The 19,743-nt window shown below is 44.1% G+C and overlaps 2 protein-coding genes across 2 annotated transcripts in view; one reads left to right on the top strand and one right to left on the bottom strand.

The window, feature by feature from the left end:
• Nucleotides 1–14,025, bottom strand: part of fat3b (FAT atypical cadherin 3b) — a 54,923-nt gene extending 40,898 nt beyond the window's left edge. Inside the window, exons 1-5 of the mRNA XM_088440426.1 lie at nucleotides 13,851–14,025; nucleotides 8,832–11,795; nucleotides 8,338–8,472; nucleotides 7,552–7,753; nucleotides 345–463 (exon numbers count right to left, since the gene is read on the bottom strand). Coding sequence (XP_088296552.1) covers nucleotides 345–463; nucleotides 7,552–7,753; nucleotides 8,338–8,472; nucleotides 8,832–11,780 — 3,405 coding nt within the window. The 5' untranslated portion in view covers nucleotides 11,781–11,795; nucleotides 13,851–14,025. The remainder of the gene's footprint in view (nucleotides 1–344; nucleotides 464–7,551; nucleotides 7,754–8,337; nucleotides 8,473–8,831; nucleotides 11,796–13,850) is intronic.
• Nucleotides 14,026–15,053: 1,028 nt separating this feature from the next.
• Nucleotides 15,054–19,719, top strand: chordc1b (cysteine and histidine-rich domain (CHORD) containing 1b). The gene is made up of 10 exons (XM_088440436.1): nucleotides 15,054–15,251; nucleotides 17,227–17,276; nucleotides 17,353–17,409; nucleotides 17,476–17,636; nucleotides 17,999–18,102; nucleotides 18,274–18,332; nucleotides 18,650–18,720; nucleotides 18,797–18,902; nucleotides 18,976–19,158; nucleotides 19,237–19,719. The coding sequence occupies exons 1-10, from the start codon at nucleotides 15,188–15,190 to the stop codon at nucleotides 19,414–19,416; spliced, it is 1,035 nt and encodes a 344-aa protein (XP_088296562.1). The 5' UTR covers nucleotides 15,054–15,187; the 3' UTR covers nucleotides 19,417–19,719.
• The last annotated feature ends 24 nt before the right edge of the window (nucleotides 19,720–19,743 follow it).

Here is a 19,743-nt window from a genome sequence, read left to right as displayed (position 1 = left end):
GAATATGGCAATGTCATGCTTTTCTTAGGTTGGTGATCAAAATGTCAACGTTGTGCTAATGCTATGGATTATAATAACAAAAAAAAAGTGAAATCAATGAATCATTATCATTAAAACGCGATTCTTTAGTTAAAATTCTGTAGCGCAGCAGATCTAAAACAGCAAACAATTGGAGGATACCCAGCGGGATACATTGCTGCTTTCTATTTGACTGTTTCAAGGTGTTTGTGATGAATGTCCTGCTTTAATGGTGTGGCCAGCGAGTGTATAACCATACATACATAAAGGGGCGCATCCCTGTACTGCAAAGGCCCCAATTGGCATGCAGAACATGCGCATCCTACCTGGATGAAGACCTCGACGGAAGCCGACAGCGGTGTGACCCCTCTGTCTGTGGCGTACACCGTCAGCCAATAAGAGTCCTTGCTCTCGCAGTCCAGGATACCTGCCGTGTAAATCACCCCTGCGGGAAGGAAGACATATTAATACCCGCAGGAACATATAACAATCAGGTGTGTGTCTGACTGCGTGAGTGTGTGTGTGTGTGTGGTTGTCACACAGAGGATTCATTCCCAAAGCGAGAAACAATTTAAGTGTAATTTCCCAGAGGATGCAAAGTCATAGCCTCCATCCCTATAGATCAGTGCCAAGAAATTTCTTAGATGACTAGCGGCTGCAGTAACATTCGGCGCCATTTGGGGTGCTGCTGCGTTTCAGGCAATCATAGCTCGCTGACACTTTTGCATGTTAAATAACAGAGCTGAAATTTTGGTCAATATTGCTGACGTACGAATGTATCAAATTGGTTCCAAGATCAATTCTGGATGTTTTTTATTGTAGCACAGTTTCATTTTTTCACAGTTTAACGACCATAATTCACCAATACAAGATGTTCTTCCTTTTCGAGTTTGTTTTACATTACCCAAAAGTTGCGCAGCATCCGTGCTTCGCGCAGCAGCAAAGCGTTGTAAATCCCTTACCAAGATTTCTATTGTAATAAATTGGAATTGCGAGTGCGTACTCTGCTTCTTATCATGTTTGGTCAGCTACAGGCTTCACTCCAATTCAATTTCCCGGCGCCGCCAATAGGAGGCCAACCTCGGCTCTCCGTGACACTCCTGTCAAGGCATGGAAACGGGAAGGGATAACAGTACACTGTATAAAGTTTAATCATTTAAGATTTAAAAATGTGCACTGCAGCACTATTTTTCTTAAATATCTAAAGTACAAATACTATAAAAAAATTTAGGTACCCACATACACATGCATGAAAATTCCTAAAGGGACAGCTAATTTGGGGTTTTTCCCTTTGCTGGGGGGTTTTGGATCCCCATTAACTGCGAAAAACGAGGGATTACTATATTCTGATTTGACTAACACTATAAGCAGCTCAAAAAAATGGACGGATGGATTATTCCTCAGTTCACAATTTAAATAATTATTCAATTTACATTGTAACGATCCTTTCAAATAACCTTGTATTTATTTGCAGACCAAAATAAATAAATACATCAAACTCAATACTGGCAGCGGCAGTGACATTCACAGGCATTAGCGGCGCCGCCGTGTTCACCTTCAGCACTTCGGCCAATCACGGCTCACCCCTCGCCTGCTGCCAGTTTTGTACCAACACCACTAGTCACAAACACAAACACACACAGACACGCACAAACAATGTGTCAGTACTCGGTTGCCTCAAGTAAGATGAGGAGCTGACAGCTCTGGTGCGACCTCTTAATGGACTGTGCCAGACTTTGCATTGAATTCAGACTCTGACAGACAGGCTTCGCATGGGCTAGTAAGGACAAAGGTCTTGAGACACGCCTCCTTGATGGCCTCCCCCAAGGAAGTTAACCTTACACTTCCATAGCCGTTTGTTTGTGTGGTAGCAGCCATCCACAAAAACAACCTGAACGAGCCGGAAATAACTTTACAGAGAAGTTTACGCGGGGGCGAATTAGAAAAGCGGGAAATGTCGGTGCACTTCTGTAAGATCCATTAACATTGCATTTTCCTTAATTTCTCTGTGAATAATTCATGAGTTACTATTGGAATGCATTTATATGCAAGCAGGTGTGTGTCTATGAAGGCGCTGATCCAAATGAGGATTGTTGAGCTCTGAGGCTGATTGCAGTTAATTAATCAATCAATCACGAGTTGGATGGAGACCTTAATTCCCCCGCAATCTTGATTATTTATCAAAGAAATTTCCAAAACATCTTTTCCAGTGCCTTTTTTCAAATGTTAACTACATGATGAGAGCATTTTAATTGGATAGAAATAGATGTCAAACACTCAAAACCGATTAATTCAGCACAAAATGCAATTACGCGCAAGCGGAGGCATGAATAAAACGAAGGTCAAACATTGAATTTTTTTAAGTGGACTTACACGGTAACTAAAACATTTTTGCATAAATCACAGTTGATTACATTCACCATTTAAAATAGACAGAAAACCACAGACTATGTGGCGTCATCTTTATTCAAAAATTTAAACTATGCCACCCACTCTTCAACAATCCATCAAATTTTAGGGTATAAAGGAGCTATTAGCAACATTTATTGTAGGTCATAGATTCAATTAACTGTCTGATGTCTTTTAGAGAATAAAAACTCCTTTAAAAGCATATATAATGAAGCTGTTATTTGTCTGTCCTGTTTTGTTGATCGTCCTTGAAGGCAATTAATGGGAAGTCGAAATTAAACTACCGGAAAGGTGGAAGTTTGTTTTGATCCTTTGCAAAAAAAAATATTATGACCTTTTTGTGTGTATATCTTTTACTGTATTATACTACCACTGGCTGATTGTGCGGGGGCTGAGTCCTGTGTGTTCTCCATGACAAGAGGCTGCGTTCAGGGGCATGTACGGGAGCGTTATTGTCGGCAGTCGTGACGCGCTCTTGTGAGTTCGTCCTTGACTTTGTCCCTTTCAGAGTGCATCCGGTTTTGCGAGAGTAAGAGCGAGAGAGACTGAGAGACAGCGAGCGAGAGAGGGGAGGGGACATTCACAACCGGCTTTTTTTTCAAACAGCTCTTTGAACTGGTAGAGGAGCACCTCGCCGATTTCATCCAAATGTAACTTGACAGCCTTCATTTTCAGCCTGAACAACACACTTCGTCGCAAACCGAGCTGGCGCCACATGCATTTTTTTTTCCCCCTTCACAACACACCTATCCGTCACGCGTCAAATTTCTCAAGAACGCGGGCCACGATCCGTTTCGGAGCACGTTAAAACGGCTCACAAATGCGAAGGAGCAATAGGCGCACGCAACAGATGATGTGAATACCAATTTCTTTGTCGCCCTGTGATTTAACAGCAGCGAGGATGTGGCTTATTGCTGATAGACGGGAGGAAAATCTTTGCGTTGCATACTCATGGGAGGGGCGAGTCATCTCCAAAAGGGAACGATAAGGCCGGCCTTTCAGGCGAGGGGGGGGGAAGGTGCAAATACTCGGGGAAATTGCCTTGATGTGAGCCGACGTTGAAAAGGAAAGGGGGAGGTTGCACTATTTGCTTTAATAGACATGTCCACAGCATGACAAAATGGAATGTAAAGGAAACTAAACCACACTTGAGAGCTTTAATGCATAATAATAGCATGAAATTATGTCTTGTGTCTAGGGCTGACCGATATGGTGTTAAATGATTTTCTTTTCCCCCACAAAAATTCACTGTACAACGTTGGTCCTTCCCCCCATTACCTATAGAAAAACAAAAACAAAATAATCACACACACACACACACAAAAAAAAAAACCAACAACTAAAGCGCTGGTGTCAAACTCAAGGCCCGGGGGCCAAATCTGGTCCAACACATAATTTTATGTGGCACACAAAAGCAAATTATGTACATTTCCATGAGCCTTGCAAAACACAAAAAAAGTTGAGAATTTGCAATATTTTGGGGTTTGTTCTGTTACAGTAACCAACAATAAATCAACAAACTCCTATCATTTACTGATGATTTCAAAACTATCAATGTGTTGCGTAAAGTAACAATAATACGAGATGATTTAAAATTGACTCGGTTTTCTAATCGTATCAGCCCAATGAGGGAGGTTGGAGCTACAAAATGGCCCGCGACAAAAATGAGTTTGACACCGCTGAATAATTGCTTGCACTTTCTTTAACAGGTGCACTGGATTATAAGGCGCATTGTCAACTTTTGAGACAATTGAAACCTTTTGGGTGCGCCTTATAGTGCAGAAAATATGGTATAGTAACAAACACTTTTTTCTGCCTTCTTTTTTTCTGCCCCTTCAACATATATACAGTTAGCATCAATGGCACTAGCAAGCTTCGTCAGCTCAACAGCTGAGCTGATTACATCATTCGCATGCATGCCATTTTTGCCCTGGAATGATTATAATAGTAAACAGCTAACATTAACATTGTTGTTGGCTCGGTATTCCGCGTGCTATATTAGCTTAGCATCTTCATTTGTTTGACGTGCATTCACTTTGTCACTTTGAAAAACTGAACCTAAACTTTCAAGACACCCTGCAAAAACGTTGTCACAAAGTCCGCCTCAAACAGTAAATAAAGTAAATAAAAAAACTGGATGATATTTCTCCGGGGAATGTTGTCGGACAGTTACTAATATCGACTCTGTTTTTTCAAGATAAAGTTGCACAACTGCGATGAAATATGTCAAACGGAGTGGCAAGAAAAAAATATATAAGGTATCTTTTTTTTTTCCCGCACTCCCCTGCAATCTTCTTTCAGTTTCTGCTCCGACGGGCGCCCGCTCGGACCTCCCCCGGAATAATCTCGGCCTCACCTCCAGCTAGCTTTGCGCCTCGCTGACTTGGTAATGTTAAGGTACATAACGGAGCCGCGCATCGTTACACATTACTGCAGGGGACCGGATAGGTGGAAAACATCCTTAACTTTAAAAGCAACTTTATCTTTACGCTCACTGCACCATATAATGAGGGTTACAAATGTTTTTGCATTTATAACAAGATAAACGCAGGTCCACTTTATACCGTTAAAAAAATGTTCGTGCAGAAAAAAGTTTTGAACTAAATAGATTTTTTTTTTTTAACAAATTCATCTGCAAATGTAAATGATATTATGTGTGAACAGATTTATATTGAATATTTTTCTATGGACAAATCAGTATTTATAATCATTTGTTTTTGAGAATAGGTCTAACAATATATTTTTTTTTTTGGACAAAAATTTTATTAATAATTAAGTTAATCATTTATTTTTGTGACCAGATCTGTAGCGTAATCCCAAAAGAGGACATTTAATATTCTTCAGTGGTCCAAAATAGATCTAGAATGATTTCTTTTTGATAACTGGTCTGACATTTTATGGTAAGTATTTTTTTTTTTTGTCAGCAAATATTTATTATAAAAAATAGATATTATTATAGTTATTATTATATTTGTTAATTCTTTGTGAATAAACAAATATTTATTATTTTCAACATATTATAAAAATAACATTGTTGTAGTTATTATTATATTGAATTATTTATTTTGTGAACAGATCTCGACTGTAATCTCCAGAGGATGCTTAATATTTAATATTTTCCTGTAGACAAATATTTATTTAAATTATTTATTTCGGAGAACAGGTCTGGCATTTCATGTTGACAATTATTCATAAATATTTATCCACAATAAATGCATTTACTTGCTTTTGACAACAGATCTATGATCCAAAAGAGGAGCCACTGCTCAAAGTGTTCTCTGTACTCATATGGTGTGCAGTAGTTGTCCGAGAGAGCAATCGGACCGGAGCCAACAGGCCTTGTATGTGTGTGTCAATTGATTGTTCTCCTGACTGGCCGCTCAATACTAATTAGCCTAGTTAAAGGTCAATGCGGCCCTTCAGTGGACGCCGAAGCGCGCGCAAGACGGCAGGATCTGCTTACCGTCCCGACCGGGCTCGATTTTATTAAGCGCCCTGACGATGATTGTTATCGCTTCGGCTTCGCCGCCACGTAGCCCGCTAACGGCTGCTTTACATGAGCGGGCAAAACAATAAATTACACCGAGCGAGCTGTGTATTATTTTATTGTATTTGTTGTTGCGGTGGCGTTTTGTTTGATGGCTGAGTGCCGAGCTGCCGCTGCTTCAACAATGTCCACCCGCGGGGATAATAAAGTTCTCCTTGACCTTGCACAAGTGTCAAAATGAGAGCGGGGCGCAAAGTCTATGTTTTATGAACGTACGTTATGAATAAAAATGCGTGTTTTGGGACCTCAGAAGGCCTTTGCTTGGTGCCGATACCAAATCCTGTTTTATTACCTATCCTATTATACTACTGTATAGCATATTGCATCATCTTTAAAAAATTCAACACACCGGATATCATTATCATCATACTCAAGGCACATAGCTGGTATCTTCTTCCCCATCACGTGTCATATTGTTCCATATTTTGTATAGCATAGTGTTCCATATTCTATGGAACCAGACTCGAGACAATTTCACAAGAGTAGAATCCTGTCACAAAGAGAAAAGTTGAAAGTTTGAGACGGATGCTGGAATATTTGCACGTAATGGAAACAGACAATGAAATATGATTTGTTTGCGACGAGCGCCAACAGAAAAGAAAATGAGCCGGGATAGCAGAGTGAACGCTTTCTGCGCTTTCATGAAAATATGGAATGTGCAGACATGCGTGGCATTTTCAGCAGGTGGTCAATGAGAAGTCCTGGGATTTCATCTAATCCGCGCGTGCCGACGGAGCTCATGTACAGCAAATGCCAACGGTGTATGCTGAACAAGACATCCTCGCGCTATGCGAACACATTTTGACTTTTATTTTGTGCAACGGGACCGAGGCACGAGGAGAACGGAAAAGCCTCGAGCCGCATGGCTGCTCAGTCGCCGGGCACGCCCCCGAGGCTCTGCCAGTGCAGCTGCTATGTTGCCCTCATTAAAATAACGATCTCCCAAACCAGCAACTCCATAACTGTGACGTCACTATCGTCACCTTGCTCCGTTCTGAGGTCAAAAAAGTATTGAGGGACGACTTTTGACCTCCCTGTTGCCTGGCTTTTTTCCATATGAAACTTCTGTTGGCTTCATGTGGAGTCAGATCGCTGTCAAAATGACGTATGCGTCTTTCACTATTCGCATGAGTACGACTCTAAATCGTGACGAGTTTGCGAAATGAAAACTTGCGAGCCCAAAAAGGATTTTGAATACAACCCTCGTTTGCACGACTATGATCTTGCGAGACACAACTACGCGTCTTTGCATGAATCTCTTTGCGTTTGTGGATAATAAATGAATGAATCAATCAATCAACCATAAAAGCATGCTTGGATAAGCACGCTGTGGAAAAACAGGGCCATTCAAAAACCATCAACCACCAGTGACTGCACTCCCAAATACAAAGGCCTTGCATCCCAATATTTTTGTCATATAAATCAAGTAATCATCTCGCCCTTGATTGTGTGTCGCACAGCTGCCGAATTGCAAAATACAACAGGATTTTAATACGCGACTAACTAGGAATAAATGGAAACATCCTGCGCAAGGCACATGAATGGCCTTGGATGTGAATTGCGTTTGGGGCACCAACCTGTGTCTTCGTCGATGGCGAAGGCGCCCAGGCCGCTGCCGCCTCGGATGGAGTACTTCAGGGTGCCGTCCCTCCCCCTGTCGTCATCCTTGGCGTCCACTGCCAGGACGCTGGTGCCTACCCGCGTGTTTTCCTTCACGGAGCCGTTCACCGCGAAGTCGGTAAAGTAAGGCGCGTACAAATTCTCGTTGACGTCCACCACCTGGAAAACAGATGACCGAACAACAGTGATCATATTTTCAGCACTATAAGGCGCATTGCATTAAAAAGCGCAGCTTCAGTGAATTGGAACTGGTTTCATATATATGGCGCATTGCATTATAAGGTGCATAGAATAGAAGCTACAGTAGTGGCTGGGGTTCCGTTAAGCATCCACTAGATGCTTTATTGATTTAAAAACAGTTTCTGGATTTATTTGATAAAATCGCACTTTCTTCTACAAAAACTCACAGTTTTTGCGCCTTGTCACCATTTAAACTAGCATATCAAAATTCCAAACAGGATGTTATGAAACTTTAACTGTAAAAAATAAATTTAGGGCTGAAATGCAGACGTAAAAATTGAAGCATCAACATGGCAGTTATTTTATTTTTTCCGTCTCCCAAAAATGAAAACTTGTGGTTTATGCACTACTATAAGGCGTAGCGGATTACAAGGCACAGCTTTTGAGAATATTGAAGGCTTTTAGGTGCGCCACATAGTGCAGAAATAATGGCGCTTTTTCACACCAAATGGGACACTAAGCTCGATATGATTATCGGACACATGTTCATGGGTATTGCGCACCTCCACCTCCACATACGTCAGGCTGCTGAGGGCGGGCGACCCCTGGTCCTCGGCGAGCAGGCTCAGGTTATAAAAAGCCTGCTTTTCAAAGTCCAACTCCTTTCTGATCCTCAACACGCCACTTGCAGCGTCCATCTGCCAGGCGCGCGCACACATGCGAGTCAGTAAATGCAGTATATATAAGTACATAAATGCAAGACATATGTAGGGTGGATAATCCTTTTGCATCTATTTCCGCATTTCCTGTTAAACTGTTTAGGGTCACAAACAGCTGGACTCCATCTCAGGTTGACTTTGAGTGAATCTTTTCAATCTGATGTACCGTTGTGACGGTGAAGGTGATTCATTTCAATTGGAACACAAGTTTTGTACGTCTTAACCTATGTTGCTCGTGGTAGGTATAAAAAGTCTCTGACTTATGTACACGCACACTTTAGGTGCAGTGTTTCTGAATCAGTTTGCATTGATGATGAATTGAAAAAGAAAAGACAGACCTCAAAAGTGCCGTTGAAATCATTGAAGAGGGAGTAACGGACTTGTCCGCCAGGCCCGATATCCGGGTCTTTGGCCTGCACCCACATAATGACAGCTCCTGGTGGGAGGTCCTCCAGCACTCGAGCGCCGTAAGTACTCGGGATGAAGAACGGGGCGCAGTCATTGACGTCTTCCACAATTATGTTTAATGTGGTCACTGCTGTTCTCCGGTTGCCTCTTTCAGCCTTGTCTCTGGCCTGAATCCTCAGCGTGAACGTCGGGAAGCTTTCCCGGTCCAGACGGCCCGCCACGAAGACGCCGCCATTCTCGCGGTCAATGCCAAACTGAGGGACGCTGGTCAGCAATAGATAGGAAAGCTGCGCGTTCTGACCGGCGTCTCTGTCAGAAGCAGAGACGGTGATGACTTGGGTGCCCAAGGGGGCGTTTTCCGCAACCACCGCAGTGAAGGTGTCCTGGGCAAACTGCGGGTCGTTGTCATTGGAATCCTCCACAATGACTGTCAGGAGCCTCCAGTTGGACATCTGGGGGACACCTTGGTCATACACAGTGATGTTGAGGAAGTAGCGGTCTGTTCGCTCGCGATCCAGCGGCCGCAGGACGCTCAGCAAGCCGCTCTCCATGTCCACGGTCAAACAGTTCTCTTTGCTGCCATCGGATAAGGAAAATAGGAGACGACCGTTGAAACCGGTGTCGCTGTCTCGCGCCCTTACCTGGAAGACACTGGCTCCTGGCGGGAGGTCTTCCCGAACCAGAATACTGGTAGGTAAGGCCTCAAACTGCGGCGCATCTTTGTTTGCAGAGAAGACATCTGGACTCCTGTCATCTTGTCTCACTCGAGCCATCGCTGAGGCCTTGGAGAGCATTTTCTCAGCCATCAACTGGGCCACCTGGGTGTCCTTGCAGTTGAGTCCCCGTGGTGGTATTGAACCCCTCACAACAGATATATTCACAAACATGGGCAGGGAGGACATCTCTCCATCTGTGGCAATGACTTTCAAGTTGAACATCCCACTCTTTAAATTCGCCCCCGTTAATGATCTTTTTAGTGACAAGGCACCAGACTCCGAATTCAACTTAAAGTAGTTCATCTCGTTTCCGGACGCGACCTCGTATTTGACCATCCCCAGATCGTCCATGTCTACTGCCGAGAGGGTGACTATAGTGTGGCCGACGGGGAAATCGCGACCAATCATCCCTCTGCAGGAGACCCTCTCAAAGACGGGTGGGTTGTCGTTGATGTTTATTAGACGGACCGTCACGTTGACCTCGCTCTCTCGTCTGTAGGGCGAACCCCAGTCCGAGGCTCGCACGGCAAACGTGTAGATTTCCTCCGATGACTCAAAGTCCAGGTCTCGCGTGACCCTCAGCTCCCCCGTCTCTTGGTCCACAGCAAAAGGAAGCGAGGGCTCGCTGTTAATTGTATGTGTGATGTAGCCGTTCTCTCCTTTGTCTTCATCCACGGCTGACACGATGAGAACAACGGTGCCGACGGGCAAGCTTTCATTGATGGAAATGTCGTAAAACGGCCGGTTGAACGCCGGGGAATTGTCATTAGCATCCCCCACGGTGATTCGGACCTTTGCTCTCAACTGGCTGACAGCCTCTAACACTTCCATCTCCATGAAAATCTGTGATATCCTTGTCAGCCGCCTTGAGGTCATAATAACGCCGGTGGACGGATTGATATCAAAATACATTAGTTCTGAGAGGCTGCAGAAGCTATAATTGACACTCGCGGGAGCCGGGGAGATTCTCAGCACCTCGACAACTGTGCCCGGGGGGGCAATTTCACTCAACACCACTTCATAAACGTCTTTCTCGAAACTCCCCGGCGTCGATTCAGGCTTTGTGACCAACAACTGAAGCGATTGAGCGTTAGAGAACTTAGGAGGGACGCCCCTGTCTTTAGCCTGGAAGGTTAGATTGAAGCCGTCGGGGTATCCGTCCCAGTCGAGCAGCTGTGACGCTTTGACCCAATATTCATTTGCGACGAATGGCGATCGCTCAATCGTGAACCGTTCAAGTGGGTCGCCGTCGATGATGGACACCCGTTCTATGAAGCCGCTCACGCCCTCGTCTTTATCCTCCACCTCCACTTTGGCGAAGACCGGGCTTCGGTCGGTCCGCGACGGAACCACGGCGACTGCCCTCAGGATGGGCGCGAATTCATTTGTCTGTGTTACGCTCACTAGCATCCGGGCTGCGCTGCTGATGTCACTGCTGCCGTAGAGCTTCATCCCTCGGTCCACAACCTGTACCTCTAACTCGAAGAGGTCTTGAGTGTCCATCCTGGGCCGGCCAGTCAGCGTAACCACGCCGCTAGTCGGGTGCACGGCAAAGAGGTCTTCTTTGCTACTCAATAAGTAGTAGAACTCGCCGTTGGAGCCCACGTCCGCGTCTGTGGCCGTCACACGTCCGATGCTGGCACCCAAAGGAGTGCTCTCTGACACCGCGAACGAATAGGAGGTGGGTGAGAAGAGAGGACGGAGGTCGTTAGTGTCCAGGACGTCGATGTAGACGGTAGCCAGTGCTTCCAGGCCTCCTCGGGCGGAAGCCTTGACCGTCAGAGTGTAATTGTCTTGCACTTCCCGATTGAGCGTGGCCCCGGCGTTTGTCCGTATGCGTAGGAAACAGAAATCCCCCACTGTAACGTTCTCTGCCCAGAAGATTCCCTCGCTGTCGCCGGACTCGATAGAGAACTTGACGTCGATCGATCGGACCAGGACGACGCCCATTTTTACCTGGCTTCCGACGTAGGTTCTGGCGCCCGAGTTCTCAAAGATGGAGGCGTTGTAGGCGGGCCGGCTGAAGAGCAGCGGGCCTTGGCCGGCCCTCACCTCCGGCAACAGCTGACCACGAAGCGTCGGGAACGGGAAGGTGAGCAGAAAGCAAATACGACGGTAAAGAAACGGGAAGCGCATCATAACTCCCCTCAGATTGGGCTTCATGATTGTTACATCATCCTGTAAAAAAAAGAAAAAAAAAATCACAAAAGAATAAACATCTCTTTCACTGGCTGGGATTTTCACTGCTTTTTAAAATTTTAATAGAGACCCGTGGTGACAAAGACTTTTTCAGGGTTCTTCTCCACAAATACAAGGATGTGAAGCACATTCAAGTCTGCACTACAGAATGTTTCCATTTAAATGGAGCCCAAAGGCAAAGAAAAAGCCTCGTCTCTCGGAAAAATCATATCAGAACATTAAGCAGTCACTCTTCGTCTAACCAGTATTTCCCACACGGAGACTGATAACATTGAAAGGGACGTATTACAAAAATTGACTTTTTAATTGCTCGAAAACAAATAGCCGGGTCTCTGAAGAGTCTGCGCTCCCAATCTTGTGTGAAATTAACAAAGTAAATCTTTTGTTTATTGCCTATTTCCTAGAATGTGGTTGTGCGCAAGCTCTTGGGAATTTTAATGTTACCCACACGGCCTTTGTCCACTAATCACTCGGAAGGCGGATTGAGTAAATATCTTTTAATTTTCAAGTGATGGACATGGAAGCGATAACATGTCAAAGCCAAAAAATAAGCAAACTTGTTCATTTGGGGACAGGGAATTTGTTTATGCCAATGTATCTGTTGCATGCGCCACATGCTTGGATCTTCTAGATCAGAGGTATCAAACTCATTTTTATCGTGGGCAGCATTCTATTCAAAAGAGGGATTGGTGGTAAAAGCATCTTGTTTACCACAAATATTTTAAAGTTGAAGACAACTTTCAAATTTTGTATTTTAGTCAGAAACTTGAAGACATAATTAGCATTTCACGGGCCATAAAAAATGATGTGGCGGGCCAAATCTGGCCCCCGAGTCTTGATTTTGACACCAATTTAATTTAATTTGACTGGAAATATAAAATGCCTTGGCGGCCTCCACCTCGCTCCGGTCTTCCTATGTGGTGTTTGCATGTTCTCCCCGAGCCCGCGTGGGTTCTCTCTGGGCCCTCCGGCTTCTGCCCGCTCTCTAAAAACATGCATAGCAAGTATATTGGACATACAAAATTGTCCTTTTCGGGCTCTTCTTTTTTTCTTCGCACCCTAAGATGGTCGTAGCCCTTGCTTTTTTTTCCAAGCTCAGACCCTTGTTGCCACGCTAACAAAAAGGCTTGCTTTGCGGAACAGAAGAATGTGTGGCTCCCATAATAAAATGACTCATTTCAACCATGGTTTTTTAAGTGGGTATTAAGTATGCTGCGATTCATTATCCTCTATAGTGGAGTCAGTACTTCCTTACCAAGGCACTTAAGTGGCTTGTATTGTGCGACTGTATTGATGGGGAATGAGGCAGACATATGTCCAATCCAAACAACCTTCATCCAGCAATCAAATGTGTAGGTTGTCAAAAAATTCACACGACTACTCTGTTTATTCTCACGCCATAACCAAGTGAATTTTGTTGGGTGCGGATGGTTTTAATCACCATGATAACCGCAGCCAACCATAGGATGTAGTGACTATAAACGGGTGACTTGTACTTATGGAAGTAGAGGACATAGCGTGCGGCGATTAAGTATGTGCCGCTTATCAGAAGCACAATCTGTGTATCCAACAAAGCTCTATGAAGCCGCACATGACAATGTTTCAGACAGGTCACAGCTGGAGAAACACGGAGTGGGTCCAGATATTGGAGAAATTAGCAGCCAAATTATAACAGCAGGGCTCCCTATAGACTCATTTTATAAATAGGCAACAAAACACTGCTCGGTTGTTTGAGTTCTTACTTGACAGGCGAGCTCCAGAGCCCCAATTGCATACAGGCTATCGAAAAGTCAACTTAAATAATAAAATACTCCTTTAAGATACCCGTCTTTTGTTTTTCATGTGGAAAAACGCATAATCTGTCTCTGCACAAGTCAGAGAGAGAGGAAAAAAAAAGTTCAAATGCATGCTATATTCTGGTCACTCATATAATTGCAGCAGGGCGTGCAATGTTTTGAAATGGAAGTATTACTATGGATGATTTACAGAAAACATCTGGATCTTCTGTCACTCACAAATCTCATGTTGTCCTACCTTTGTTTTGGCGACTCAAAAGTGCATCCCCTCTCATCATCTGTTGCGGGACTAAAAGTCTCCAAAAGCACTCAGACGTGGACGTGAAATCCCGCCAGGAGGCACTCGTCTAGAGAGCCGCAGCCATCCGCCGTCAAAGTACACGCCAATTGTCCCAGTTTCACACACCTGCGTCCTGCCGAGCGTGACGCAAAATGGGCGTTAAACAAAAAAACGAGAGCATCTTTGTTTTGAGGGGTTTGCAAGCGGCAACGAAAAGACCATTGGGGAGGGGGGATTAAGGGGGGCAAAAACGCTTTGCGCAAGTTTTTCGTGGGGGACAGGCCAGCAGAATCAGTTGCTGCCGCTGTGGGACCGCGGATGGAGGAAGGGAGGGAGGGAGGGGGCGGGAAGGGGAGGGGGCGGTGGGCGAGCAAGCGAGAGAGGGAGCGCCGATGGATGCCGAAAAAAGACGAATGAACCCGGAAAAGGACGAGGGCATTTTTAGTGTGTGCGTGTGTGTTTTTACATCTCAAAGCAAAACAAGAGTATTCTTGCATTATAACTTTTTTTGTCTCCAAAGAATGTTAAGATGATCTAAGAATACACTTTTCCTCCATTTCCTCTCCAGGTAATAGCCAAAGGCTCTTTAATATGCTTAATAATACGATGTTTATTATGTACGTTTTGAATATTTTGTAGATATTAGTTGAGATATTCAAATTTCCCACTGGAATTTCAATTTAATTATGTAGAAATACCAGGTGCTCTTTTCGGAAAAGGAAAAATGTATATCTTCAAAATCCCTTCAAAATGTAGTTATTACAATATTCCCATAATTCTTTTGTAGGTTTCGTTACTATTGTCCCCCAAAACGCTAGAAAAATATTCTCAGAATTACTTTTTTTTAAGAGAAATAACGTTTCCTCCCTAAAAAACTGCTTGTGATCAAAACTACTTTTCAGTAGAATATTCTTTTAAAAAAAAAACTATGGTCACCCGACCAAAAACCAAAATAACAATATAAAATTTTACAAATAAGAAAATCCCGAAACGGAAAAATAACACCTTTCTCAAACAGTAATGTCTGACAAGGGGAAAAAAAAGTTATTTAATGACGATTGCCGGAGAAAGCCGAGGAAACCCGGAAATGAACGAGGGAGAGCGTGCGGTCGTCGGACATCGTGTTCCGACGTTTGCCGAAAGAAGCCGAACAAACCCGGAAGTGAGCGAGGACATCTGCTTCTAGTGCGTTGTGTAGCGGTGTGCGGCACCGCTGTGTCTGCCTTTGTCGCGCTTTCTGTGTGCTGCTTTTTACGTTTTTGTTTCCACGGTTAAACTACATTCAAAAGCCACTTATGTCTACTTTGTGCTACAACAAGGGCTGCGGGCAGCGGTTCGACCCGGACAACAACCCGGACGGTGAGTAGCTAAGGTAGCTAGCGAATCATCTGGAAAATTCTACAAGCCGAAAGGCCAAAAGTGAGCCCCGCTAACTGACAACAAACTTCTACTGTTTCAATTTCGTCAAACACTTTTCGAAGTTATCGCTTATACTTTGGCCTGATCATTAAAAACACACACACAAAACTATTTTAAGCATGTGTTTTCCAACTTTGCTACACCATTGCACCTGGGGGCACTGTTTAGCTGAAGTAAAGCCCGTTTCATGATTTTTACTATACATCAAATGCTGTATTTATATAGTCATCATTTATAATAAACTACGACTATCCTTTGTAAATGAAAGTCGCGAAATGTAAATAGCAGACAAGTACATGACGATTTAATGGGGGGGGGGGCTAACCTTCCTTGCCCTGTGTGAAACATGTACTCATGACTTTTTGATCAACTTGATCGAGACATCTTAGATTTTCTATATTTTTCAACAATATTTAATGTTGATTTCTCACCTTAAACACTCCCAGAGTATTATTTTCCCTTGATGCATTTCTAAGCATCCCTTGAGTATTCTGCGCTATCCCACCGGCCTCACGCATGCAGATGAAAAGGGCTTGAAGGTCGCTAATGAAGACAGGAGCGAGACAGTAGCAATTGGCAACTCCCCGCACCACCTGTGCAAGAGAAAATATACGCCGACGTCTTTTAGTTCTGGAGCTGGGGAGGAGAGATTTTGCACTGAGTCGGCCAAGTAAACAACAACGTTTCATTTATTAGCTACAATGTTCTTCTGAAGAAATGCAGATATAGACAAAATGTGTGTGTTTGGGAGCACAAAGACGGACAGTCAACATCAGAAGTAAGTAATTGAACTGCGGGCGGAACTAATGTTATGAATAGTCTGTCCCCACGGGGACTGATTTGATAAAAGGAACACAGGTTAGTGAGAGGTGTACATACGCTGTTATGCATTTTAATGTTAGTTAAGCGCTTGTTTTTGGTCCCGTTATTCATGGTGTTGGAGTAGTCTTAAACAGCTGTGGGCCTTGTGAGGACGGGCGCTTAGGAGGATAGATTGTGTGGACTTTCGCCATTGAGCTACATCATGAAGGGGGCAAGGCAGCCACACGATAAGTGCAAACGAGACATTTTACTTACTGGTTAGAAAGAGCGATATCATAAAACTCATGTTTCATAAGAAATTAAATCGCCAATGTGCCAAACGTAATTTATATGCACATATTACACAGCGGAAAATACATAAATGTATTTTAAAAAAACTTGTGCTTTGTTTCTTTTCAGTGTAGCAAAAAACTCATTTGTCCAAACTCTGTTAAGATAATATTAAGTGCAAGTCTGGAGACTTGGCATCAATGAGATTTTGTAACACGACTTCGGAATACAATTTGCTGACAAATTATTGTCGTCTCGACGCCTTTGTTGTAGTTGAAATTCAATCGAGTTTTGTGTAATTAAACACATACGTCGTCCTGTGTCCTCATCTACAGAAACTCCGTGCAGGACTTGTGTCTAATTTCCATTTTAATTGCATGCCACTTTTCATCACCGAGCGGGATATTGCAGTGCCATTACGTTAAGGTTTGACGGAGGACTGTGTGGACTGCCGAAGAGAAATTGTTGCTTTATAAGGTCACCCAGGCTATTTGATACTCTTTATGTGACTTTTAAAGTTTTTTTTTGTCTCTGCAAGCGGCTTCACTTAACACCTCTAGTTACCACAATAAAGTAGGAGTTTTACTGGTGGCGGTGGTCATATAGGTATTGCTTTAACAATAAAGCAATATTTGGGGGGAAAATAAGTCTGATATGAGAATAAAGTTGCAATCGCACAAGGGAATGAGTAGTGTTGTAGTGCCATGGCTCCTGAGTCTTCCTTTTTTTTTCTAAAACATTTGTCTAGTTCAGCACTAGCGTAATGTGTTTCAGAATTTGACTTGATAGTTTTTTTTTTGTTTGTTTGGGGGGTTGGCGATAGGCGGCTGCACATACCACCCCGGTGTCCCAGTATTCCACGACGCACTGAAGGTAAAATCCTCTAAAAAAAAAAAAAATGCTGCCTCACGGAGACCACGGCGTTAAGGCTCGTCTCTCCCTCCCGCAGGGATGGTCATGCTGCAAGAGACGGACCACCGACTTCTCCGACTTCCTCAGCATCGCCGTAAGCTTTTGTTCCCGCTCACGCCATCCGCGCGCGTGCCTTTTTAACGGCGCTCTTTTCTGCCAGGGCTGCACGAAAGGTCCCCACAACAAAGAGAAACCCCCCGAGCCGGTGAAGCCGGACGTGACCTCGTCGGGGGGGAAGAAAGAGAGCGACGAGCAGAGGCCCAAATTTAGCGAGTACATCATCTCTGCGCCGAAGCCCCAGGAGGCCATTTGCAGACCCAGGTTCTCCCCCGCACCACAACTTGGAATCAATACCGTTCACGTCCAAGGCACACGCTATTGATTGCAGAGGAACTCAAAAACAGGAGAAAAAGCAATGCGTTATCGATTGACCCTCACTTATCTGCCACTTTGTACATTTTACCGTGCTTGAAGTTGACAGTATGAGAACACGCCATCCGCTGTCTTGAATATTTGGCTCAAGCTATAAGCATTGATCTACTAGAAGCTGGATGATGGTTCATTTAAAATGAAAACGTGTGCGTGTGTATTAATGTTAAATGATAGAAAAGTTGACATCACACAAAACAAAGTGTGGGTGATGTTGATTGACGCTAACCTGTTGCCATCTTGTGTTAATTCAGCGCCGACGAGCCGCCAGTGAGGTTGCAACACAAAGTGTCGTCCTCCCTCAAGCAAGCTCTGGAGAAGCTCAAACTGAGCGACAACTCGCATGCGCTCAATCAAGGTGAGAGTGCAGTTGGGTGAACAGGACGTAAACCGCGGCTGGAAAGTTCAAAGAGCTCCGCCGGGAATTTCAACTCCATTTGCGTCAAAGAAACTCAAAGTTGACATTGATGCTTCATGACTGTCACTGACGGTGTTAATTCTGCGTGTTTGTGGGCGTCTGTCCCCGCAGAGGAGGACAGTGACGAGATCAAGATTGGAACATCCTGCAAGAATGGAGGATGCACTAAAGTAGGTGGAGCCATCTGCATCACAGCCGCTACTGTTTCCTGTTTAAAATATTAAATGTTTTGAGAAAGTTTAAAACTTTTTTTCCCCTCAAGCCATTTGTGTGTGGCGGGGGGGGATAAGGTCTTTTATAAGTTTGTGGCATGTAATATATAAAGTTATTAATCATTGATTTAAGAAGAAAGGGAAAAAGCGCATTTGACGAGAATTCTTGTGGCACCGAAAGGGTTAATTCTATCATTGCTATAAAATAGTAACTGTTAGCAATTTTAAAAATAAAAGAAACTCACTTTTTTATTTTCTTCCTTTCTCCCCAAAAGAGTTACAACGGCCCAGCCAGCGATTCAGATGCGTGCTTCTTCCACTCTGGATTCCCCATCTTCCACGAAGGGTTGGTGGTGTTCCATTTTGAAAATCTATTCCTGTGAAAAGAAGCAAGTGCATGTTTTTTTTTTTTTCATGGTTAGGATGAAGTACTGGAGCTGCTGCAAGAAGAAAACCTCAGACTTCAACTCCTTCCTCTCCCAGGTGGGCTGCACAAAGGGCCAGCACCTGTGGAAGAAAAAAGATGAGGTAGGTTGTAGGAAACAGCACTTGTGTGCCATCTGGCGGCATGTTTTGGAAAAGAACCGCTGTTGTCATTCAGGGTAAGAAGGTGGTACCGTGTCGATTTGATTGGCACCAGACGGGTTCGCAAGTCATCATTTCCATCTACGCCAAGAACGCTGTACCCGAGCTGAGCTACGTGGACGCCAATAGCACCACGCTGCACATCCGCGTGGTCTTCGAGGGCGAGAAGGAGTTTGAGCAGAAGATCAACCTGTGGGGAGTGAGTCGGAGAGCGGGACAAAAAAAAAAAAAAGTCGAATGAACATCACAGTTGATGGCGCTTTTGCCGCTTTTCCAGGTGATCGACGTGAGCCAAAGCGCCGTCAACATGATGGCGGCTAAGATCGAGGTGGCCATGAGGAAAGCGGAGGCCATGTCGTGGGCTCGTCTGGATCTGCCGCCCCCCGCGGCGCCACCCGCACGGGACCAAGGGAAAAGCGAGAACGCCGGCGATAGCAATGAGGAGGAGAATGACTAAGATGTAAACTTTGGAACTCCTGCAGAAATATTCCGTTATTTCTGAGCTTGAGTGGGCACGCATGGCCACTTGTGATGTCACAAATGCTGGATGACAACATTTCCGCTTGATTTAATGTTTTTTTTTATTACCTCTCATTCCAGTCATTATTTCAGCACTGAAAAGGAACGGCCATTTATGCTTAAATCCAAATAAAGTATTTAAAGAACAGCAAAATAGCCATGCCTGAAAAGACTTGAGTATTCAAAGTGACTACCATGTAATAGGATGTCCTCTAGGTGGCAATAAAGACATAGAAATGTACTTAATGAGTAGATGGAGGTTTTT

The sequence above is a fragment of the Hippichthys cyanospilos genome, chromosome 18 (assembly GCF_059441005.1).
Source record: "Hippichthys cyanospilos isolate Australia breed blue-spotted pipefish chromosome 18, RoL_Hcya_1.0, whole genome shotgun sequence".
NCBI classification, from domain to species: Eukaryota; Metazoa; Chordata; class Actinopteri; order Syngnathiformes; family Syngnathidae; genus Hippichthys; species Hippichthys cyanospilos.
This window is presented reverse-complemented; position numbering and strand designations above follow the sequence as displayed.